We start from the raw sequence: 23,688 nt of genomic DNA on the forward strand, positions 1-23,688 counted from the left end.
ATTCGGCAGAATCTGTTTCCGCATGATGGAAGTTTAAATACAGTCAGGTAACAGCTATCGAATTCATGGTAAAGCCACCTCTAAATAATAGTATATTTATTTATATATAACGACTTTTTAATGAAAGTTAAACACATTCGAAAAAGATGAAACAATTGAACTGACTTACGAAAACAGCAAGCGTTGCCTACTATAGCAGAAGACGATTTTGATGCTATAAACCAGGGGTGTGCAACCTTTAATACAGGAGTGCCAGATACAAATAACTGGGCGAAACCGCGCGCCGCCCTTCATTTAACATGATATATATGCTTTCTAGTAGTTGCAAGCACAACAATTTTTGGTATTGATTTTGTAATATTCGTTTTTGCTTCACAAAAACTAGCTGTTAGTGCATTGTGACGTCATAGGCATAAATGATCGAACTCGGGTATGGGCATTGCAACTCAAAGGGATTGGAATTACTTGCACGTGCTAGATTGAACTAAATTGAAAACTCGTTTGCGGGCCGCACACCATTCAAAATTGTCACTTCTCAGCGGGCCTCCCAAATTTTCCTTGTAGGCCGCATTTGGCCCGCGGGCGCATGTTGCACACCCCTGCTATAAAGTATTAACTATACAACTTATCTACAGGGTTTGTACTGATCCAATGATAAGCATTTCATTACATAACGGCGCACATATACAAAAATGTGTTATAATTCGTCAATATAAAAGTTTATATTACAAATGTAAATAAATTTGAATAAAAAAATGTTGAATGTGGTAGAAATGGAAAACCTAGAAATAGGTCGGAAATGTCACCTGTTTAATACTTCTGTAGATATCAATCAACATACCTTATATGCAGACGGCACGTGTGTCTGGCTTCGCAAAGATTGATAATATTTTCCACTAGGTCCTCCTTTATTTTATCTATTACATTGATGATCTTCTATAAAAGAGTATTTCATGCATAATCAAATCCGACCAGATAATATTTTAAAAGTAGAATGTTACCATTAAAAATAATTAATATGATACCTAATGGCCGATTGATCAATTTCACAAATAAATAAATTGCAGATAAATATATATAATAGTGACTGAAATAATAACATTCCTTTGATGTGAAAACCCAGCAGAAGAGTTTAAAATAGCGTTTACTTTTCAGGATAACTTTTAAAAGCCTAAAAGCAACTAAAATAGATATAGCGAGTGTATAGTTTAGATTAAATTCACTCCACGATTAAATATTATCAAAATACCATATGTTGCGATCTTCTTTTGATGACGATTGTCAACTCTTCGTTTCATATATAGGCTACTCATGAATATTTACGCAAAAAAAGTGCGTGATACTCGAGGATAAATATTATAGAATGAATACTCCCTCCCAGTATGTCTCAATGATAATATTATGTTCATTACTAGAGTTATATTTTCTATCAATCGCTTCCACGATCAGGTTTGTAAATTGTATTTGAGATTACTGGGCCTTGACCATTTCAGTTATGTTCACTAAATTTGTAATATTGCTTAATTTATTTAGCCCAGAAAATCAGAAAGAGATGAATGAGAAAATATTTTATATTCTCATACAGCTATCATAGTATGACAACGTCCGTTCAAATTTTTGTGCAGAATTACGTTGTAGACAAGATCATAGGCATCGTTTGGATATTAATGAAAGGGTTGCAAGCTTATTACGTAAAAGTCGAGCCAAACTTTGGCCTTGGATTTGAACTTTGACAAAGAAATTTTAAGCAGAGTACGATAATACATCTGCAGATCTTAGATGACACTAAAAAAGAAGATTCAGAGGAATTCAAATTCTAAAGTCAGGAAGAGTGATTCCGCTCCGAGCTATGTATAGTGCACGAATTTTACTGTTTAATGTGTTTTGTGGTTAGAGCTATTTTGTGTCATATATAAATAATTGCACATCTGCAAATCAAAATTCAAAAATCGCTTTTCGTCTGTGCTATTTGAAAGCAAATTTATTTATATGGTTCTAGTGGTTTGAGAATTGGCAAGAATAAAAAATTAGTTGTGTTAAATTCTCGGGTGAGAGATATATTGAGTAATGTAAACTTGTCTACTCATTCTTTATCTTCACAAATCCAGTTCTTTTAGAAACTTTTTTGTATGTAATGAGCTGTAAGAATGTTTCAGTGGTGTATCAGAAACAACGTCACCCTCCTGAGGAAGGCTCGGGTCATTCTATGAAGGGCACGATAGATAATCATGGTGCCTCAAATATGTGTTGCCGACCGTGTAAAATAAAAATGGAAACAAGCAGATATAGGATCATAATAACGTAAAACATAATTCGTGAACATCCGCTCAGACACGCGGCACGCGTCTGCATTGTCTGAATTTAGTTGTAATCTTTTGAAATTATGACAATAACTTTTGACGCACTCCGCCCCCAAACGTCTAATTTGGTTTGCTTTTGATGAAACATTTTCGGCTTAATTCTAATGAAATCGAACGGAAGAAGTTGAACAATGATATCAATTAATTTATTGTTCTTCTAATTATCAGTATCGCGTCAGATGCGTTTCAAACATATTCCCTCATATGTCGGATATAGATGAAATAAAAAACTTTTAGCCCCAAGTCCTTATCTTTCTACAAAGCGTGCCACGCAACGGCAAGATAATATGATATTGAAATCAAGTCCTATTTTCCGGAATAACACGTACTGATATCTTTTCAAACATGTTGTTCGTTGAATACGTAAAAAAATATTACAGCACAGCACTAAAAGAAAACCAATAGGTTATGCGTTTTTTTAACGACAACAAAAAATTTTTGAAATTAAAAGTAACCGAAAATATGAATGGAAATTGCACTAATTAAATTGAAATTTTAATAATATTATTATCATGCACCGTTTAAAAAACTAGTTGCAATTGTAAATTAAACTGCATAAATATCATGATTTTTCTTTATTTTAAAACTAAAAAGTAGAAGTTTGTTTTGTATTAAGAAGTAAAAATCTGCATTCTCTGAAGACCACGACGCAGTGATTTTTGTTTTATTTTCAATCTAATGAAGCCCGTTCTAGAATCTAGGCTCAAAGACTTAAAAACTACAGCTGTTAATTAATATGATATAACCATTTCTATAAATATTTCGCATTTAACGAATTATCTGTTTGGTGTAATTAGCAAGCTTCTTGTCAATTGAAGCCGTATGTTATTCCGCATATTGGATTCTACCATTATGTCATTTCTCGTAATTAGATATTTTGTTTTCACCAAGAATTCAAAACATGGTTCAATTTCGAATCACTGTTGGTGAGTTCATGACGAAGCGACACATTGGTTTGGAATGTACGTCGTGTTGAAAAGGTTTAGAAATTTATTTAAAACCACCACACAACACCTTTGAAGATGAAAATGACTTCATTTTGTTATTTTATACCAACCCCTTTCAAAATCATTGATTATTTATTATTCATAATTAAAAAAAAACGGGGGGCCATCCTTGGGTTATGCTAGATTAGGAATATTTTTTTTTCACCGATTTTTTTGTTATACCGTTTGATATTCGAGTCCTCTTATAATGACCGTTTCCCGGCGCCATGACAGATATCAACCAACAGAACACAATCTATGGTCAGCTGTACCGTGGAATTTCTCCAATTCTTAAATAATGCGCCGCGGAATGTCTAAACAATAGATCAAATTAGGTGAAAAGAATAATGATCGATGATCAGTTACCATCTGTAACAAACACCGGTTAATTTTGACAACTGAGCAATCACTACCTATTCTCCGCTGCTACGATTACTGTGTACGTGTATTCAGAAATAGCTTTGGCGGGACGCTATATACGCAATCCGAAATGCAAACAAATAGAGACGAGATAACTTGGCACAAAAATGTATTCTATTGCATTATTTTGGGAGCGTTTGATGTTGGTCACGCCTCCGCTTTTATTGACCTCAAATACATTTAGCTCCAATGTTTTCGCTGTGTGGGTTTAGGGAGCGAATTAGAAATCGACTTGGGTACGTTAATTCAAATACGCACCATCAAAGCGCGACTTTGGTGCAACACCTGATAGGCGTTAATGTTCTGTTTGTTTTTGCGCCAACGTTAGTTCGTGTTTGGAATATAATAACAGGCTTTTATGTGACCGCTTTGCGTTTTTAGTCAAAAGTGATTAACAAATTTAAGGCTCTTTTAATTGAAATCGACCGTGGAGGCGGCGTATCCGAAAGTAGACGAAAAAATATATCAGGATACGTAAGCTTTTACATTTGCGGGAAAGATATAAATACGATAGAATAGAAGGCAGTATGATTAATATAATATCGCGGGCAGTGATTGGATATAGTGTCTTGAACCTTCCCGCTGTGGGTTGGCCAACCCGGCGGGTGTGAAAATCCTAAGTTCGCGAGCAGGCTTAATTCGAATGTGCTTGATGAGAAAAAGGCAGTAGAGATTTACATTGCTATTATATATGTAGGTAAACCATATCATTATCTTCGGACAATTGAAACAGGAACGCGAGATTTTATTAATGAGCTACATGAACCACAGAGTATTATATTCAGTTTATTCTCTTCTAGGGCGCATATGGTTCTCGCAATTCTCACTGCCGGACAGAGAAACATAGCGTGCAAATTAGGGAGGTAATTAACGGCAGGTGGGTGACTAACAAGAATTATTAATACATAGGAGAATAGTAAATTTTCAACAATATGGAAACCCTTATAACCACCAGTGAAGTAAGTATTGTACGAATAAACATGTTCTGTTATTTGCAGATTTTATATAGATTTATTTTATAGCCAATGCGATGCTGTTGGGAAGCGAATGTATCGCGAAAGCGCTTGCATATAACTGCTGCATCGTTTTATTTTTATTACTTGTCTGCCATCCGGACTCGTCTATATTTGCAGAGGCACGCAGGCGAGGTAGTTCAAAATCATACAGGTTCAGAAATGGTCACCAGAAGTGGCGAGAATCATCGGTGTTTCGCCATAGACTATCTAACCCAAATAAGGATGATTCAAATCACAAAAAAATTGACAATTTTATGCCGCAACGAGCGCGGCCAACGGTTGATGCAAGAACTGAGCGAATAAGACAAGCTATTTTAACTCTGCCAGAATTATCAAAACTTTTGGATCCCCTAAGACACGCGTCAAATATAAATGATATATTTGCACCAGCGGACAATTTTCACCTTATGGGTACAGTAAGACGAAGAAGATTATATTGTCGTGTGGGAATGGGATATCATTTAGAAATTCGTCGAGATGGAAGAGTAATGGGTCGCCATCGACCAACTCGTGATGGTAAGATTTCAGTTCATTTCAATTATATTTACTCATCGAAATATCTGCCGTATTATCCTTTACCGTATTCTACGCTATTATTATAAATTACCACCGTTCGAATTCAGTACTTACGCGGAAAAATGTTCCTACAATTTTTTTCACATTGTTTATAAATATATCAGCGGGATATATTCGTACGCAGCGTGCCTGCTTAGACAATCTTGTGCCAATTTAAATTTCATATCATGTCTTGCATTATGTTTAGCACGATGGAATTGTCTGACTGGCTATACTGGATTTTCAACTGTGGGAAAACTAATTGTCACTGCATGACTTTATTCATATCACCTACCGGTGTCTAGCACATCAGCCACAAACGTCCCTAAGAATCCTCGCTTCGATAAAATTAATTTTTTTTTCGGTTAAAAAATAGCATTCTAATTTTTATTCCGATTTCTTGCGATTACAGGTGCATTACTAAAGTTTTCTGTTCAATTTTTGAATATATTTTAAATGTAAAACTTTTTTAAATTGTAAATTAGCGCAAATGATTTGGAGGGTTAATAATTATAAAATTCTTGAAAATGAAAAAATGAAATTACGGAATAAAATTACAAATTATCAAAAAATTATAAAAAAAAATTTGGTTGTAATTTTCGATTCAAATAATTTATTTTGAAGTATTTTTAACATGGGTGTTTGTATGTTGTAAGGGCAAAAAAGTTTTCACCACTGTGAAAATATATTAATTTCCGATGTTCGCCACATCAAAGCACAGACGAAATGTCACAGCGTATCATATATCAGTATTATAAGCCACAAATGTGTGTATCAAGCATTTAAGTATTTCATATTTCATACAAAGATATCTAATTATGAGAAATATGATATTACTGTCGCGGGGCTGATCACTATATGATCTTTAGAAATGATGATTTTACGGCAACAAATGCGCGTGTAGTAGATTTTAAACATGTTTATTCAGACATTGGGGTGAAACTGGGGAATGAAATAATATTATTGCGTCACGTTTGATGTCAGATTGACATACACAATACGTTTATGTTTTATTCATCTACATATTCATCTACAATTCATAAAAGTGTGTTATATTTTTGAAAACGTTTTTGCTTTTAAAAATGGAAAAAAAAATCCTAATAATGGTTCACTATACAATACGTTTCACTATATGTTCACTATACGTTTTGATTGATAAAATAAAAATGGGAAAAAAAGTTTTTTATTTATTTGTTTGATTGGAAAAGCATGTACCTGACTATTGCTCCTTGGCACGAGGTTCCGTTTGCTATTTAGTATTTTATACTACTGGTAATTTCAACACAAAAAATATTAATTGGCATTAGTATTACTATAAATGTAGTATAATTGATATTAATCATTTTACTTTTAGAAATCCGTGTAAAATCACATTGTTACACAACGTGTTAAATTGTAAAATCTATTTTCAGGTATTTTAGAAATCTTCAGCGTGAAGACCGGTGTTGTGGGAATACGTGCAGTTGCCAGTCAACGTTATTTATGTATGAATAAACGCGGAAAGCTTTATAGTTCGGTAAGTATTATTGATCTTCCGTTTGAAATATTTTTCATAAATAAAAATAAAATCTTTTTGACGTGAAGGAGAAAAGAATTTTTACAATCGAAATAGTGTCATTGAATATAATTTAATTAGTTGTTTTATATTCATATTGCGTGAAGTCGTTACTATAGAACTAAATTGCGTCCATTAGCAATAATTCCTATACACACCCGCCTTCAACCTTTGTCAAGAAACGGGGGTACAAACAGATTATGTCGCAATAATGTAATAAGTAAATTCAAACTAGGCTTAATTAATACGTAATAATGCGAAACAATTAAGGTATTTCAAATTCGCGCGATTTCGTAACATGGATAGGGATGTATATACGGTTCTAATCGCAATTTGAATGGCTCTCTTCGTGAAAATAACGCTAACGTCCGTTGTATCGAATATATATTTTTGGATATGTACGTTTATTTTCATTTATAAATAAAAGTTGTATCGCGTTTTCCTTCTCTAAATTTTAATTTATTTTTGATCTTTGTATTCTCGGTTGCAACCAAACGTATTTTCGGAAGCGCTTTGGACTCATGGTAGGGAAACGAACACAAATAGATCTTATATTTTGACAAAAGTGTCACAGAATAATGTTGATAAATAAATCAAGCGCGGTATATTATTACTATCAAAGGTCGGGAAATATCACGTGATATATTGCGGACGCGGAAATGTAAATACTATATGATGTACAATTTTAACCACGACATTTTGGGTTTGAACTCCTGCCCTTGACGCATTGTTGCGTCATAGTTAAGAATTGATAAAAAAGAGCGTATCAATCAACGTAGTGAAAACCAGATGTTTCTCTCTTGTCCGATGTAACGCATGTCGTGAGAAATTTTTAACTTATTGTTATCATTGTTCCAAAACATTTAAACAAAAATAATTATGATATGGTGACACGGTAATTTCAATGATCACAGACATACCGCACACAACGCTTTCCTCAAGTCATATGGCACCTGGCGACGTCAACCTTCATAAAACCTCATTTTTCATACGCCGAATTGTATAACCTCACATACTTTAGCATGAATTTGATAAAAATCAGCGACATTTGTTCACAGTTTTGGAATTGAAATTAAAAATACTAATTTACGAAATAGTAATAACCCTATCATGCTCTTTTTAGAATTCTCAAAAAATTATTTGTTTTGAGTTGAAACGAAAAATTGTTTTTCACACGACAATCATGTACGTTTTTTTCATTGAAATTAATATCTCCGTGACGTCAAAGGACGTTTAAAAGACGCCGCTTAAAGTTAAAAGAAAAAAAATTCTCATATTTTGAATTTAATGAAACGAATAAACATGTATTATTGGTATATGTACGATTTAAAATTAGATGAATATCGCGACAACTCGCTTCCGTTTCTAAGGTCGTCAAAAGAAAACATCGACTTATTATTATTTTACCTGGCATAGATGATATCACACTGAAATATGTTCCCACTCTAGGATTATTCTACAAGTCTGGAATTTATGTTATACACGGGGAACCCAAGATCTAACAACAGAGTTTGAGCGCGTCCCATTGATTCAGTCGGCAAAAACATTCGACTCGCTTTTTGTTATTTTCGATTCGCAATGTAATAAATACTATTTAAGCATTTGACACCTGACAGTTAAATGATTACAATTTTTGGTATGGGACGTTTGTTGCGCCGTCAGCAAAACAATACACCTTTCGGACGAGAACAATGAATCGAGCGAAGCCTACCTTATGTGAACCAAGTATTGATAAACGCGCATCATATGGGAATTGCTTGGTAACTCAAAGTCAAGATAGATTATAACTAAACTAATTTTAGATTAAACATAATCTTTCGGTTTTATCAGTTTCATCTAACCCCCGAATTTAAATTGCTATTCCTATCAGCTTTGAGTCGTATCTCGAGCCTGCATGGCAATTTCATAATTTTGATGAAATATAAGACCAAAAATTCCCAACATATAAGCGCTTCATTCGTGTAAAACGATGGTTTAAATTTTACAATTTTTATCGAATAATTTTGACCTTCAAAAGTTTGTTAAATTTCCTAATTTTTTAAATGGTTTTATTTTGACAAAGTCATAAATCGTCCATTACTAATTACATTTATGATGTTAATTTAAATTAACTTTTTGCTTCAAAAATAGAATATTGTTTCGAAGTTGTCCGATATTTAGACGCGGTTTCCGTACCGACCGATATGGCGTAATTAAAATCTATACTCGACACAATGGATCACCATGTGAACAGATACAATTAGATTTCTACGTCTCCACCACATTGCCAGTGGAATGTCCGTCACAAAGATTTTGTTACGTCATATGCAGTCGAGTGTGGACCAGAAAAATATTAATCATCACATTTGTTTCAAAAAACGTTTGTGCACGATAGAATTTCTTATGGCGACTCGCAATACGGAAAATTACGCAAAATAATTGATTTCAATGTAAATCTAATCTGTAATCACGAAAGTACAACGAAATACAATGCTCGCAATTATATCAGCAGATACCGTCTTTCCGGCTTGCCTATATCTTCCGGAACTTTGCTGGCGTCTAAAACCGAATTAGCACCGACGCAGCCCTTCCTGCGTCCCCAATCATACTGGCCGCCTATATTTGTTTGATATGCTACAAGTGACCCTTTACAACCTATCGCTTAAGACTGTTAGAAGTTGGAGGCGGTATATTTTTTGCGCGTGTCCAACAGAAGTCGTCTGCGATTTGCGTTTTCGTTTTAAAACAATGTTCCATACAATAACAACTCATTATTATAAAGATAAACATATTAATTATCGAGTTTATTTTACGTCTTTATATTATTCTGTGTGGTCGTTTAAAACAGCGTATTGGGATATATACTACGATTAATAACGTCAAATATTTTACCATCATAAGATTTCGTGAAATAATATTATTTTGTACAATAATTATTAATATTTATATACAATATATTTATGATGTAAAATGAAAATAAATTATTATTCTACGATTACGTCAATTTAAGGTAAATTTAGAAAAATAAGTATTTTAAAAACCAGGTGTCGAATCAGAATTGGCCTTTTCGTTTCGGTCGATTTGATGAATGATGATAGGCCGTTGTAAACTTAGCGGCTGTCAAAAACAGTAGAATAGACACGGGAGTAAACCTCAATCTTGAAAAGAAAAATGTCATGTTATTAAGACTGAAGTGAAACCCACACCCCCCTCGATAAACACCTGTGTCGATTTATAATCTATTCTTTCTCTCCATGACCCACTAAACCTATCAATTCCTCACTAACGAATGGCAGTCATCTTCTCTAATCTAGAATTAATACTTCAACAAAATTTTGAAAATTTAACGAATTTCTCTTTTTTTTTACAGTCTCAATTTATTCATGAATGTGAATTTCGAGAAAGAATCGAAGAGAATAATTTTAATACGTATGCATCAAACTCATACAGCCATCACGAGAAACGAACTGGGTACTACATGTCGCTGACAAAAAGAGGAAAATCTAAGAAGAGTAAAAATGTTTCTGGGCGACAACAAAAGGCACATTGGTTGCCGAGAAGTGTGAATGACTGATAAACATTTGACAGTAAACCTATATATCTCAAGAAGTGGAAATTCTTCGAAAGAAAAACGAGGGGTGGTGAATTTAACACCAGGAATAGCGAGTGAAAGCACACGCGATCGCGGTGCGAAAAAGCGCGTAAAGGAGAGGGGTTCGAATCCGCTGGCGGTTGCGACCCACACAGCACCGAACATGCTTTGACAATATGCTACTATGCTGCTTTGACAATTTTGAGGGTTGTACATATATATCAATGCATACTGTATGGTATTTCAATAACGATTTCTCTAAAACAAACTTTAAAGAAACTATCAAATCATTTAGTGCATACTGTCTTGGCCATGGTGGTGGTATCCATATCTATTAAGTTGAGAAGAAACGTACTGCCAAGTGCCAATAAAATGCCTTTTGCAAGAACTTGAATATGCACAAAACCATGTTCAAACTATTCAAAACACAACCATCCACAATATATTGCAATTTTTCATTTATAAATCGTGTGGATTGTTGCATTTTCTTCCACATAACCACATTTCTTCACATAATTTATCACTGTGATTTTCATGATATAGTTTACTACACCGTGAACAAACTTATTTGTAAATTCACTGAATTTTCACCGTGAAAGTGGCTACCGTATTCGTCGATATTTGCATGGGTAATAATGGTTGCGATGTGATTCATTCGAGCGTAGCCTACTTACAAATGACATATTGAGTTACAGTAAAACGCTTGTAAATTTTTTGGTTATTTAACCCCTGACCCCCCCAGTCGTGGCGATACAGTTTTTCTTCATATAATGTAATTTTCATACTAATTACTGAAAACACTAATTATCCATTCCACTTAATATTATATAATTTTCTTTCTAATTGTGGTCATGGATTGCCTTAAATCCCCGCACTTTAATATTTTCACAATACCAACTTGGACAACAATTTCGAACGAAGCCTTCCAAATAATTTATTTTTCCACAGTATAAATTATCATTTGACAAGGCACCATTTTCGTCCCTCGTAGAATTCATTTGGACATTACAAATTTGAAGAGAGAGCTTGAAAAGATTGTGAAAAATACCCACAAGAATTTAAAACTGATCTATCTCTTATATGACATACACTGTCCTATATTCCACATAAGATACAACTGGTTTGAATGTTTGAAAAAAATAAATGTGTTTTTCCGGTACTTGGTTTGATGAATTGTGCAAAATCGGGAGTTTCTATTTTATTCTGTAAATATTTTTGTATTAATGTAATTGAACTATCGATCTAGCGCATTTTGTACACTGTTTACTCATATTTTTCTCATTTCTTTTTAATATTCTCGATTTATATTATTCCAGCATTTGTATATATCTAATTTATTTGTACAATATTTCATCACACAGTGGCGTGTTTTGCGATATCTTTGCCATGAAAATGCTGTCAAAATTTTTATGTTCCGTTGAAATGTTCAGTAGTTTATTCGTGAAAATAAATGAAAAGGAGGCAAGTAAATCTATGTTTGATGTATAAATTTGCTTACAGAAATGTTTAGCTGATCAGAACAAATATCAAAACATGAGGATATCAGTCAAAAAAAAACATAAGTCAGGTCAAATGATTATATTGTTATTGCAAGAAGTGGCACAAAGATATCAGTCTACAAATGAAAATTAAGAACTGCAAGCTGATAATATCTATCACCACGTTGGGAATACAGCAGTGTTTCAGTTTACTTGCGCTGTTAATGTTTTCCTATCTTCGCCTAGCTTAAACTTTTTTGTTAACGATTAATAGTAATAACGGGTTTTTGAGTGTAGAGGATTTGATTTTTTCAGTACGCGTTCTAGATTTCGCTGTACAAGAAAAGTAGGCTATCGGCTTTAAATCACAATTGCACGCAAATCTTTAGTTGGCATGTCCAAGTAATAAATAAGTACAACAATTCAGCCGGTGTGGTACGGAAAAGAATCAAGCAGACTGTATTATAAACCCACTCTTCAGATGAAAAATCAAAATAATGAGTATTTTTGAGACTGCTTCATTAAATTCAATCAGCTATCAATGAAAACGATCACAGAAATTGAAAAACAGCGATGTTGGAAAGAATCGATAAAAAAAATCTTTGTAAAATATATATTTCAAGTCCTTCAAACCTGTAATTCATTATAACAAAAGTGGAATAGTTTATTGATCACACAATAATCATCATTAAAGGTTTGCCATTTCTATAGCATTGATTTCAAAGTTGAGATTTTATCCCAGTGCGTTTCCTTCGCTGAAAAATAATTTTTGAACTTCTTAGGTGCAAGATAAAATGTTTATTTAAAATCCATTCGTGATATGAAGTTTGTGAAATGTTGCTGACGCAATTTTAGTGACGACTGAAATGGTAGCAAAGTATATATATTTTCTAGAAGACTAATTGTTTTAAAGTAAAGTTACCACATTTTAGCTACGTGACTCAGAATTCTCGTAAACGAATTACGTGGTTCAGTTGGGTTCCTTAGGGGATAGAATTCATGGCCCGAAATTGAAAGTCAGCACTACAGTGAAACGCTTAAAGTTAAGAACGGGCCGCATTTACGTTCTGATCTCATCGCTGAAGTTTGCACAAAAACTAAAACGGTTTTATAAAAACTTTTAGTAGAGGGCCAATGAAAAAATATTCACAAGATGAAAGCAATGAGCCCCAACACAAAGTCTTTTATTTAAGCCTAACAAGAGATGTTAGTAAAGATGATTGGGTATTGATTCAACATTATAACAAAACGGGAACACTTGATATTTTATATAACACGTCTTAGCGAAGACAGGAGTTAGAAAAGGTTGTCCCGGGGGTTCGTGATGGATGTGTTATTATTAACTGCTTAGTATCCTCAGTTGAATTTAACATATAAAACAACATTAATCAACGTCGATAACTTGCTCTCGAGAGGATGGCGTGATAAGCTTAGAGAATTGTATACAAGCTATATTGAGGCTGTGTTCCAACACGCGATCGGACTAATATTTAGTATGTTGACAGAAGGATGTCATGTGTTTCCCTTCTTTCCTTCGATAATCAGAGATTAAGGTTTTTTGTTCGTTTATTTAGTCGACGATAGGACGTATTTTGCGGTTTATAAAACACTATATGATTGTTGTAAGCAACTGGCACAGGTGATGATGAGAACCGGAACAGTCGTAAACACAAGCAGATCACCATTTCACGAAATAATATTTTCAAATTCGATTCACCTGGTTTTTCACGGATGAATGATATCATAGCTGTACGGGACATCCTACACGACTGATCTTCAAAACGTGAACCGACAGAGACGCGGGGGTACAACGTCGCCTCTGCGACGTTACCCCGCGTAACGTAACTTCGACTGGGCGTGTATTTGAACTAAGTGCCGGTACCGAGAAGTAACAATTTAAAAGTGACGTTTTTGGCTTACCAAAAAACTGGAATAAGGCGCGACAAATAACGTGAAGGTACAATCTCGCCTATGTGCCGTTACATCGGCGTAACGTAACTTCGAGTGGACGTGCATTTGGTGCCGATACCAAAGTAATGAGTTACAAAAGTAATGAGTTAAATATGACGTCTCGAACTTACCAAGGAAACTGAAACAAAAGGTGACAAATGAATTGTGCGCATTTAAGATTGGTATATCGTATTCGAAAAGGCACGTTAATAAACGCATGCTCCTCTTACTTGTGGGCCTGCTTTAGGTCTCGGATTTCCAAAGTTATTTAAAAACATTAGTTTAATCTTAATGATATATATACTATATTTTACTCCTATTATTACAAAAGCATATTACGCATTTATTATCAAATACATTTTCTCTTTTTCGGGAGTGCGGGCATAATTGCCCATTTCGCTTCACGGGAATATATTTCTCTCTTTTCATCTCTGAATAATTAGAATTCCTAGATCACACGTTTCATTACGCTACGTTTAATATGCAAAGATGTTGATATTACCAATCAAAACAAGAAATGTGCGAAAATTTTGCCGATCATCTAGTCTTGTGATTTATAACTTTTGAATTTGTTTCTATTTATAGATGATGACAAGCACTAATGTGTTGGACTGAATATTTTTCCTTCGATGAGTCTAATACATAAGATTTTTTCAATATAGTTTGTTGGTTGAGTACCGAGTGCACAGCTGATGCTGCGGTCCTAGCCCTGTTAAACATTGGAACAATCAATGTAGGTAGCCTCTTGTGCGCCACAGACACTGTCAATTGTGAGTGCAATCTTTCTTAAATGACGGGACTGGCCTACTGAATTATGAGTTTTACATAAAGATAGATTCATCTGTTTAAGCGAATAAACAATGTTTACAACCTTCAATTCTGTTACACATATGGCCGAAATAATGATTTTTTTGCCGGTTAGCGGAATGTCAATTTCAGTCTTCTCGGATTCTCGCTTAGTGCTTTAAAATTATACCACAGCGAAAACCACATCGAAAATATCTACAGTTGAGTTGGTCGGTAAAATATGTATATGTATGTAACAATTTTGAAATTTAACATGAAGTATATAATTTTTTTTTAAAAAACATATCTAGTGAACTATCAGAAATAAAATGAATTTGCAGCGACTTGCCAATGCGAAAAATTATGTTCTAATCAGTTTAAATGGCGCTTCAGTACATTTTTTGTGAATTGCATCGAATAGCGAGTTTTCTGTATTGTGCAGCATTAAAATATATCACCTAAATACATGATTCAAATAAAATTCGCGAATGGAAACTCCAATTTCATCTGGTGAATCCTCTTGCAGATAATGAAGGCCGCTCACGGACGCCATCTTCAGGTTAGGCCAGTTGCGTACAATCTTACGAATTGCAGGCGACAGTTGGCCGGGATTTGCGTCAATATACAGCTTTGGTAAATAGGAAGATTCGGACAACCATGATTTGTAAGATAGCATCTTTTCTCTAACAGATTCTGGTCCATTTTCTCCTAGACCTGGGAAAAGTTTAAAAAAAAATCTTGTTCTTAAAAATATTTTGTCCTTGCTACAAAACCTAAATAGTGCCTATACTTAAAACTAATGCTAGGACATAGTAGAGACTCCATTAGCGTATAGAAAATTGTGACTCGTTATATTTATAGCCTCTGCAGTGGTCATATTTTGCGAAACGTTATCTTGATTATCTCACATCGCAATAGGAACAACAATACTGTACCAATATTATTGAAAGTCATAAGGAACGTTTCGCGGCGGGTAAACAATCTGTTGATTTTGTGGGTGGTTGATTAAACATTACTAAACCAAGGGTAACTCAAGTTTTTTTATTTTGCATGCAGCTTTGTATCGAAAATTGACATAATGAACCAGTGTGGTTAATAAAGCATATTTGATGTATGGCACTTTGGGACTACAGTAAGTTTTCAGAATATTTATAGGTCATCCCGTGTGCACTTTTACTTCGATAAATCTCTCCACCTATCACCATTGTACCGTTCAATGCTAATTAGTACGTACCGTCGATTATAAGCTGCCGTGGAAATGTTAATGTTGGCCTACGCCCTTCTCCTTTGTCGGCAAAAGGTTTTCTGTATACTTCCATCTCCTCTGGCTTTAACGTTCTTTTGATCGCTAAAGGTATGATCTGTTCAACAAATGCGTTGTTTTCGAGAATGAGCTCTTCACCTAAAATTCAAACAATCAGAGTGCAATTGGTTTCCCGAGCTCAAAATAATTTATCCAACTGAATTACCTAACCTTACCTTACCTAAACAGTCGACGATGAATATAACCCGAAGGGATTTGTGGCCTCGTTGCAGGGTGGTTCACCTGTTGTGATCTTTTATACTCTTTATACACATAGCGTGCCCAACGTGGCACGTCATAAGCTCGAACGTGGCTCGCAAACGATTTGGTAAAAATTGTTTTCATAATAAATACTTATATCTCACGGTTATTTTATTTAATTTAAGAGTCTTGCTATACAGTTCTACACTAACACAAATGTATTTCTGTAACCTCAATCATACGAAACGTTACAGAACTACATTAGCGTTAGTGTGCAATTTAAGTGACACTTAACTGGAACCTTTTGAACTTGAGGTCAAACCAAGTTTTGAATGAGACTAAATTCATTACGTGAGTTTCACTTTCGCCTCTAAAAAATATCCAGTTTTGCTGAGAAATGCAAAATCTGGACTGTTCAATTTGCAAGCACGTACAGTTGTGAATGGCCATCCTCAATCATGAAAATGAGCAAATTTTAGCTACAGACAGATCAACAGATGAACATTTAGATTCAGTGATGCGCATTGCTATTTTTCATTTGAAGCCCAACATTTTGGTCCACCAAAAACGTTTTCAAGGCAGTGGAATTTCAGAACCTTAAATTGTTTCAGTAAATAAGTATTCGTTTTGTGTTTTACATAAGATCGTTCACAACATCTACAACTATTCGAACTTGGCGTGACACGCGACAAGAATATTTTAATAACATTGGCACTATCCTCATTTGAGTTGTACAACCCAGCTCTATAAAATTATCATGACTAAAAATAGGCTTTGAGATACCTTGACAAATTCACCAATCTTAACCACAATATAAATATAATATTCTTACCTAGCGGTGAACGAAAAGCTTTAAATGCTTCACGTCCTTCCTCTGGAAAATCTTCGTAGGTAAGAGGAGCAACGAGCGATTCCATGAAAGTAATTGATTCTACACGATCGCGATTACAGTTGGCCCAATGAAAACCAAGAGCAGATCCCCAGTCATGGATGACCAAGTTTATCTGTATAGATATTTTATCGTTGCGATAGTTTTTCGTTTATACTTTTTTATCTTTTCTGCATTACAGTTATAATAAAACAAAGTTTTTTTTTTCAAATTCTAATCTAGACTAATATGGATCAACCACAATCGTTCGCGGAAGGCTGCTTCATACACAATTACAACCGCATACCAAACAGACTAAAATATTTGTGTAAATGCCTTGTATTCAGAGCGGAGACCGAAATTTGTTGTGAATAGTGTTTATTATAAATTCATTGATACCTTGTCCGGAAGATTTAAAGATTCCAATAAATTCGACAAATATGAGTAATGATCGTCAAAAGTATACATCGAATCCTTCAATTTCTGAGACCGACCCATTCCTATCAAGTCAGGAGCGATACATCTTGCTATATCTGTCACGTGAGGTATAATATTTCTCCAGAGATAAGACGATGTGGGATTACCATGAAGAAACACAACCGTTTTAGTTGTATCTTTGTTTCGACCTATAAGATAACAAAAATTCCTTTTTTATAATTTGGTCAACATTTTGTGTTGATATATATATATTATACGTTCATGTTCGCTGATACCTAAAATGAAGGTTAGCCCAAGTCAGTAAGCACAGAATGTAAGTATTTAGTTACACATTTAATATACAGAGGTATTGTCGTTATTTCTCATATTGTGAGTATTTACTTCTTATAGGTGAGGGATAAGTTTGCATATAATCTTGCTTTTAGCTCCACAAATGCAGAATATCAGATCATTGCTTCTCTTGTTTGTACGCACAGGTCAGTCGACTGGGTATAGGTGGATACTTTACATCCGCCAGCTGACCAGAGTGCCATCCGTTTGATTTAGAACCCGAATTTTTCACCTAATCTTCGGTTCATACATAACTAGATGTACCAATATGATACAATAGCATTTCTTATCTAATATATACAGTATCTTACCAACATCCAAATAAGCCATCTTTGCACTATTTACAATCGCCGTTTTGTAGTTTGAATCCGATGTAACACAAGATGATAACAAACGTCCAGCCAACTGATTCATCCATTTTGCCTGCAAGAGGAGTTTCGGTGAGATACAAGACATTTTCTCAGTACAGATTAACAAAGCAGGTTCGGAGACAAAGTCAGTCCAAATCTGTCTCCTTTAATGATTGCGAATATGAGCCACGCAATAGCTAACAATGCTGCGGCTAACAACAGATTCAAATATATGTAATTTACGTCCGTTGTTTAATGTGAAAAGGATTCATATTAACGTTCCATGGCTGACTAAACTCCAGTCAATTATTAACCAAGTTTATGTACCAGTCGCATTTATAATTACCGCGCGACGCTTATGATGAGGCCCGACCGATTCTCAGCTACACTCGAGTCTGTGAACGTGCAAACCACTGCGAGTATTTTTTATACGAATTTAACGCATGATTGCGCATGTGCCAGAGATGAATGTGAACCAGTTTTAGAATAGAAAACAAAGTATCGACTATTTGTATATGAGGTTGGACGTGAAAAATCGCATATCTCGCTATTAATGGAATATCAATTTTAATTGTCAATACTCGAAAGGAAGTCTATATTTATTTTATTTAATTTTGTATTAATTTTCTTCGATATTGCACATCAAATAGTTTGCTGTGGATTTCACGGTCACAATCTTAAATGGCATTCTGTACAACTATTGTAACATCTACATTTTTGGCCATCAACTTATCTGCATTCGATCTTATAACATTTATACTGTAAAGAATTGAACGAATGCAACAGGGATAAATTACAAAATTCGGTGTTATGTGATTTGTCCTTCTAATAGTCCCTAGGCAGATTTGTGGTTTTGAGAGAAGCAAAGTCACACGTACACACTCATAAGTAAAGTAGACTTATATCGTTGGGCGAGGCTAGAAGCAACCAATGAAACGCCAAGAGATATTGAGAGTTTATAGATTTAGGACTTAGGTTAATGCAATACCCAGCAACAAATACATATCGATCAACACGAGCAATTCAAGTCACTGCGATCTAATGAATTGGAATCAATTAAGTCTTTATACTAAAACTGAATTTACTTCGAACAAAATCGAAACTATCCAGTTGGCTCGTTTTATAAATATTTAATTTGTTACTAAAGTATATTTCAAAGCAATATATATGTTCGTTACAATTCATCATTAACTGACAAATATTAGGCTATTCAAATTAGTTCTCAGGCATATGTAATTATTTAGTCGTGTTTATTACTTATCATCATAGTATCAGTATATACGATAAATGGCCTAAGGGATTGGATTAAGACGTACCATGAAATTATCTCGATTGAATATACAACGATTCGATTAAATGAAGATAGTAAAAACGTTGCGTTTATATATCGGAATTTATCATTAGTAGAAAATCATTATGGCAGGATCTCCACACGCACACCCTACTGCTAAAGATATCGGTAAAGTTCGTAACAAAATCATAGATATTGGAGAGGGTTGGAATGAAGTGAAACTTTATCTTACTGGTTGTTATTATTGTACGCTCCAGGGATATATACAAGAACATTTTTAATTAGAAACATTTTAATTTTTGTTGATTCCAATGATTTTAATCGGTCATAAAATATATTAATTACAGAAAGGAAAATTGTGAATGATTTATATATTTTTTATACCTCCGCAACTGACAGTAATGTTTATTTTTCATTTCTTCCACATTTCATCCTACTGCAAATAAATAACAAAAAGGGACATTCAGTGGAGCCATAATTCGTATTCAATCATAAACATATATAACTAGTCTGAATGCAATAGCCCTAAACAACTAAAACAAAATCTAATGGTCACGGTAACTAAACTAAGTCATACGCAACCTACTGCATAATCTAGGAATTACAGTTACAAACGAAACGTCTCGATAGTCAAAGATGCTCGCCGACTTCGGCAAGTCTAGAAGCGTCTCGATGCGACATCACAAAGGGGTACACGTAAATAAATTGAGCAACGCGATTGCGACACTATAATATAAACAACTTGATTACAAAATGAAATTTGATTATTAGCGGTCCGTAACATTCCGGCCCCAAATAACTTTAACATTGGAAGGGTAAGTTATTTTAACATAATAAAAGAAAGGACTGCGACACAAAAAATCTTAAGCAAATTTAACTAAGATTTGAATTTTATCGTGCTTTATAAACTGATGAACCTTCAAAAAACAAGAAAGAAATTATTAATACAACGAAACATATGTATACATGACCAAGTATTTTGTATGCAACAATAACGTTATGCCTCAGCAGCCTCTAAATGGCATAACTTTCTAATGTCTTTCAAAAAAGTCGAAGTTGCAGTTTTAAGTTTGACTCTTCGTACTATTCCATCAGAGTCAGGATACGTATTCACAACAAGTGCCTTCGGCCAGATTCCTCGGCTTAATCTTTCATCCACCATCAACTCAACACCACATCTCCTATCTTGAAATTAGGAACAGGTTGCATTCACTTCTGGCGTTGTTGCAGTAGTGGGAGATACCCTTTGATCCAGCGTGACCAAAACTGGTCACACACCCACTGAACAGTTCGCCTGTATTTCTTGTAACCATCAGCTTTGATGAAAACGTCCGGCGGTAAGGAAGAATCCAAACTCCAAGTGAGAAGCGACATGGGAGTTAACGTTGTAGAATCATCTGGGTCGTCATTGACAGGTGTTAGAGGACGATTGTTTAGAATCCATTCGATTTCTACCATCAGAGAATGCAAAGATTCATCACTGAGTACACGCTCATATGTAAGAACAAGCACTATCTTTCGCATAGAGCGAATCATTCTTTCAAACACACCACCTTGGTGGCTGCTGGCGGGTGGATTCCATTTCCATTCAACTCCCTTCTGACAAAAACAGTCATGTATTTGTTGCTTGTTCCACCTCCTGATTCCTGTACGAAACTCTTTCTCTGCTCCAACAAATGTAGAAGCATTGTCACTGACAATTTGTTTTGTCGTTGAACCACGGCGATGTAAGAATCGAAACAATGCTTGAATAAACGAGCTAGTTTCTAGGGAATAAACTACTTCAATATGAACAGCTCGTGTTGCAAGACATGTAAAAACACAAATCCAACGTTTCACATTACTGCGTCCCATTTTGGACAAGACATGGCCCATGTAATCTAAGCCCACATAGGTGAAAGGTGTGGAGTGACTCTACTCTTGGGTAGAGGTGCCATTAATTGTTCACCAGTCTTGGCTTTCCAGCGACGACATTGCCTGCAAGTGCGTAGATAATGTCGAACGGTCGAGTGACCATTGACAATCCAATACCGCTCTCTCGTTGCGGCAAGAACATGTTGAGTACCACAATGTCCGTGCTGTTTGTGAAAGAAGTCAATCAACAAACCAGTTACATAGTGTCTTTTTGGAAGAATCACGGGATCACGTTTTGAATATTCTGGCAAAGGGGAATTCTGCAAACGGCCACCAACACGTAAGATGTCATTTACAAGAATTGGGCGAAGTTTTTGCACATTGTTGGCATTCAACTTAACATTTCCTTGGTTTTTGATTGCCTCGGCACAAGAACTGAAATCATCAAAATTTAAAATCACATCTTTAAAGCAATGCGATTGCACAAGTTTGACAACCGCTTCGGTAGCTTCAGCAAATTCTTCCACGGTCAAAAAACCAATTTGTTTTGGCTGCTCGTTCATTGGACTTTGCTTGCTTTCAGATAGCGGATAAATCGCAAAATCCAAATAACTGCTCGAAGAAGTTTAGTGAAAGAAGAGTACTTAACAAACAACTGATCCAATCCATGAACAGTTTCTTGAGTCGAGATATTGACCCTTGCTTCTTTCTTCAGTTCGGGTTCATTTTGATTTAAGAGGGCTAATACGACAGGTCGTATAGGCCATTTCGCTTCACTCTCTCGCAAGAAGAGTGGACCATTGAACCACAATTCAGCACGATTGACTTTGTCTGGCATAAGTCCGCGGGACGCCAAGTCGGCCGGGTTACGCTTAAAGTCAACGTGTCTCCATTGGTCAGGAGTTGTGTGCTTATTTATAAGAGCTATCCGATTGGCAATGAATACTTGAAAACGACGAGATTTATTATTAATGTATTGCAAAACAGATAATGAATCCGTCCAATAAACAACGCGATCTATTGATAATTCAAGCTCCTCAACTATCAATCGAGCAAGTTTCACTCCAACGACTGCATCGGATAGTTCCAAGCGCGGAATAGTCATTGGTTTAGATGGGGACACACGAGATTTGCCCATAACAAAGGAAACACAATTTGTTGTGCCATCGGAAGTACGCATATAGCAAACTGAGCCGTATCCCAGTTCACTAGCATCACAAAAACAATGCAACTCAATTCCAGTAACACCAGAGAGAGATTTAACGCATCTTGGAATTGTTACAGATTCAAGTTGTGGTAGACAGCTTTTCCAAGTTGTCCAAGTCCTTTTATATTCCGGAGGAATTGCGTCATCCCATCCGAGCTCAAGTACACATAGTCTCTGCATTAATTTCTTCATCGGTAGGAAGAACAGTTGAAGAAATCCCATTGGATCATAAAGTTGACTAACTATAGAAAGAATTCCACGGCGTGTGGAAGGCTTTAGGGCAGTGATTCTCAAACTAGGGTTTGAGAGCCGCATGCGGCTCTCAACAACCTTTCCTGCGGCTCTCGTTAATGCTTCGAAAATTAATTATTTTCAGAGAAAATTTTTCATTGAAAACTAATCATTGACTCGAAATTAAGATGCTGAAGTCTATTAGTTAGTCGAATGAATTTCCCCGTGTTTATTTGCGTAGCGTTGACTAACCTACAAGATGCAATAGTGACGCAACCGAAGCGTTTCTCGGACACTCGTACACTTTTCACTTGGCAAGATTTTAGACATGGCTGTATTCATTGGCTTGCTTCCGTGGATTTTCAGTGTTTGTCGCATTCCCGGATATTATTTATGAATCAAATAACTCAATGATTATTTTAATCCTAGAGCATTTTAATTTTGTTTTGTTATCTGGCGATCATCTCAAGCAGTTACTGCACTTTGCAACCTCCGCGATTACGACCCGCTTTGACAAACTTATTAGAAATCAAAGCCAAATTAAATGGCTGTTAGTCTAGGGTGGGCAAAATCTAATCTTTTTTGAAATCGAATAATTGGAATATTTTTTTTATACATAACAGGGATCCAGAACGTCGGAGTTCGATACACCATTTAGAAATTGATAGAAACATTGAAAAGTCGGTAAAAAAGCATTTTTTCAGTGGTTAATGGTTAACTTTATCATAATCGCTGATTGTCTTTGTCACCGCGATCGTTTTGGCGGCGATATTCTAAAGTTTGTATTCTATATTCACGCCCTTTCTCGTTTTTTGCAAGAATAAGCGGTCGCCGAATATCGAAGTTTCATATTTCTAGTATACCCTTGCGTTCACATCAGCGACAGCTGTTGAATACATTAAGGGCTGATTTTCTAAACCAAATTAATTTTATTCTGA

General features: G+C 35.2%; 4 protein-coding genes across 4 annotated transcripts; 1 reads left to right on the top strand and 3 right to left on the bottom strand.

Annotated features, from left to right (window-relative positions):
* Positions 1–4,390: 4,390 nt before the first annotated feature.
* On the top strand, positions 4,391–11,933 carry LOC120325656 (fibroblast growth factor 16-like). Its single transcript, XM_039391745.2, has 3 exons — positions 4,391–5,298; positions 6,750–6,853; positions 10,242–11,933. The coding sequence occupies exons 1-3, from the start codon at positions 4,797–4,799 to the stop codon at positions 10,443–10,445; spliced, it is 810 nt and encodes a 269-aa protein (XP_039247679.1). The 5' UTR covers positions 4,391–4,796; the 3' UTR covers positions 10,446–11,933.
* Positions 11,934–12,423: 490 nt separating this feature from the next.
* LOC120325651 (haloalkane dehalogenase-like) lies at positions 12,424–19,502 on the bottom strand. The gene is made up of 7 exons (XM_039391734.2): positions 19,484–19,502; positions 18,129–18,240; positions 17,449–17,675; positions 17,014–17,185; positions 15,912–16,079; positions 15,136–15,391; positions 12,424–12,696 (listed from the first exon to the last, which is right to left on the bottom strand). The coding sequence occupies exons 1-7, from the start codon at positions 19,484–19,486 to the stop codon at positions 12,675–12,677; spliced, it is 960 nt and encodes a 319-aa protein (XP_039247668.2). The 5' UTR covers positions 19,487–19,502; the 3' UTR covers positions 12,424–12,674.
* Positions 19,503–20,667: 1,165 nt separating this feature from the next.
* Positions 20,668–21,312, bottom strand: LOC144421973 (uncharacterized). Its single transcript, XM_078111615.1, has one exon. The coding sequence runs from the start codon at positions 21,310–21,312 to the stop codon at positions 20,668–20,670; it is 645 nt and encodes a 214-aa protein (XP_077967741.1).
* Positions 21,313–21,871: 559 nt separating this feature from the next.
* Positions 21,872–22,741, bottom strand: LOC144421974 (uncharacterized). Its single transcript, XM_078111616.1, has one exon. It carries the CDS (start codon positions 22,739–22,741, stop codon positions 21,872–21,874), a length of 870 nt encoding a protein of 289 aa, XP_077967742.1.
* Between the last annotated feature and the right edge of the window lie 947 nt (positions 22,742–23,688).

The sequence above is a fragment of the Styela clava genome, chromosome 4 (assembly GCF_964204865.1).
Source record: "Styela clava chromosome 4, kaStyClav1.hap1.2, whole genome shotgun sequence".
Taxonomy (NCBI): Eukaryota; Metazoa; Chordata; class Ascidiacea; order Stolidobranchia; family Styelidae; genus Styela; species Styela clava.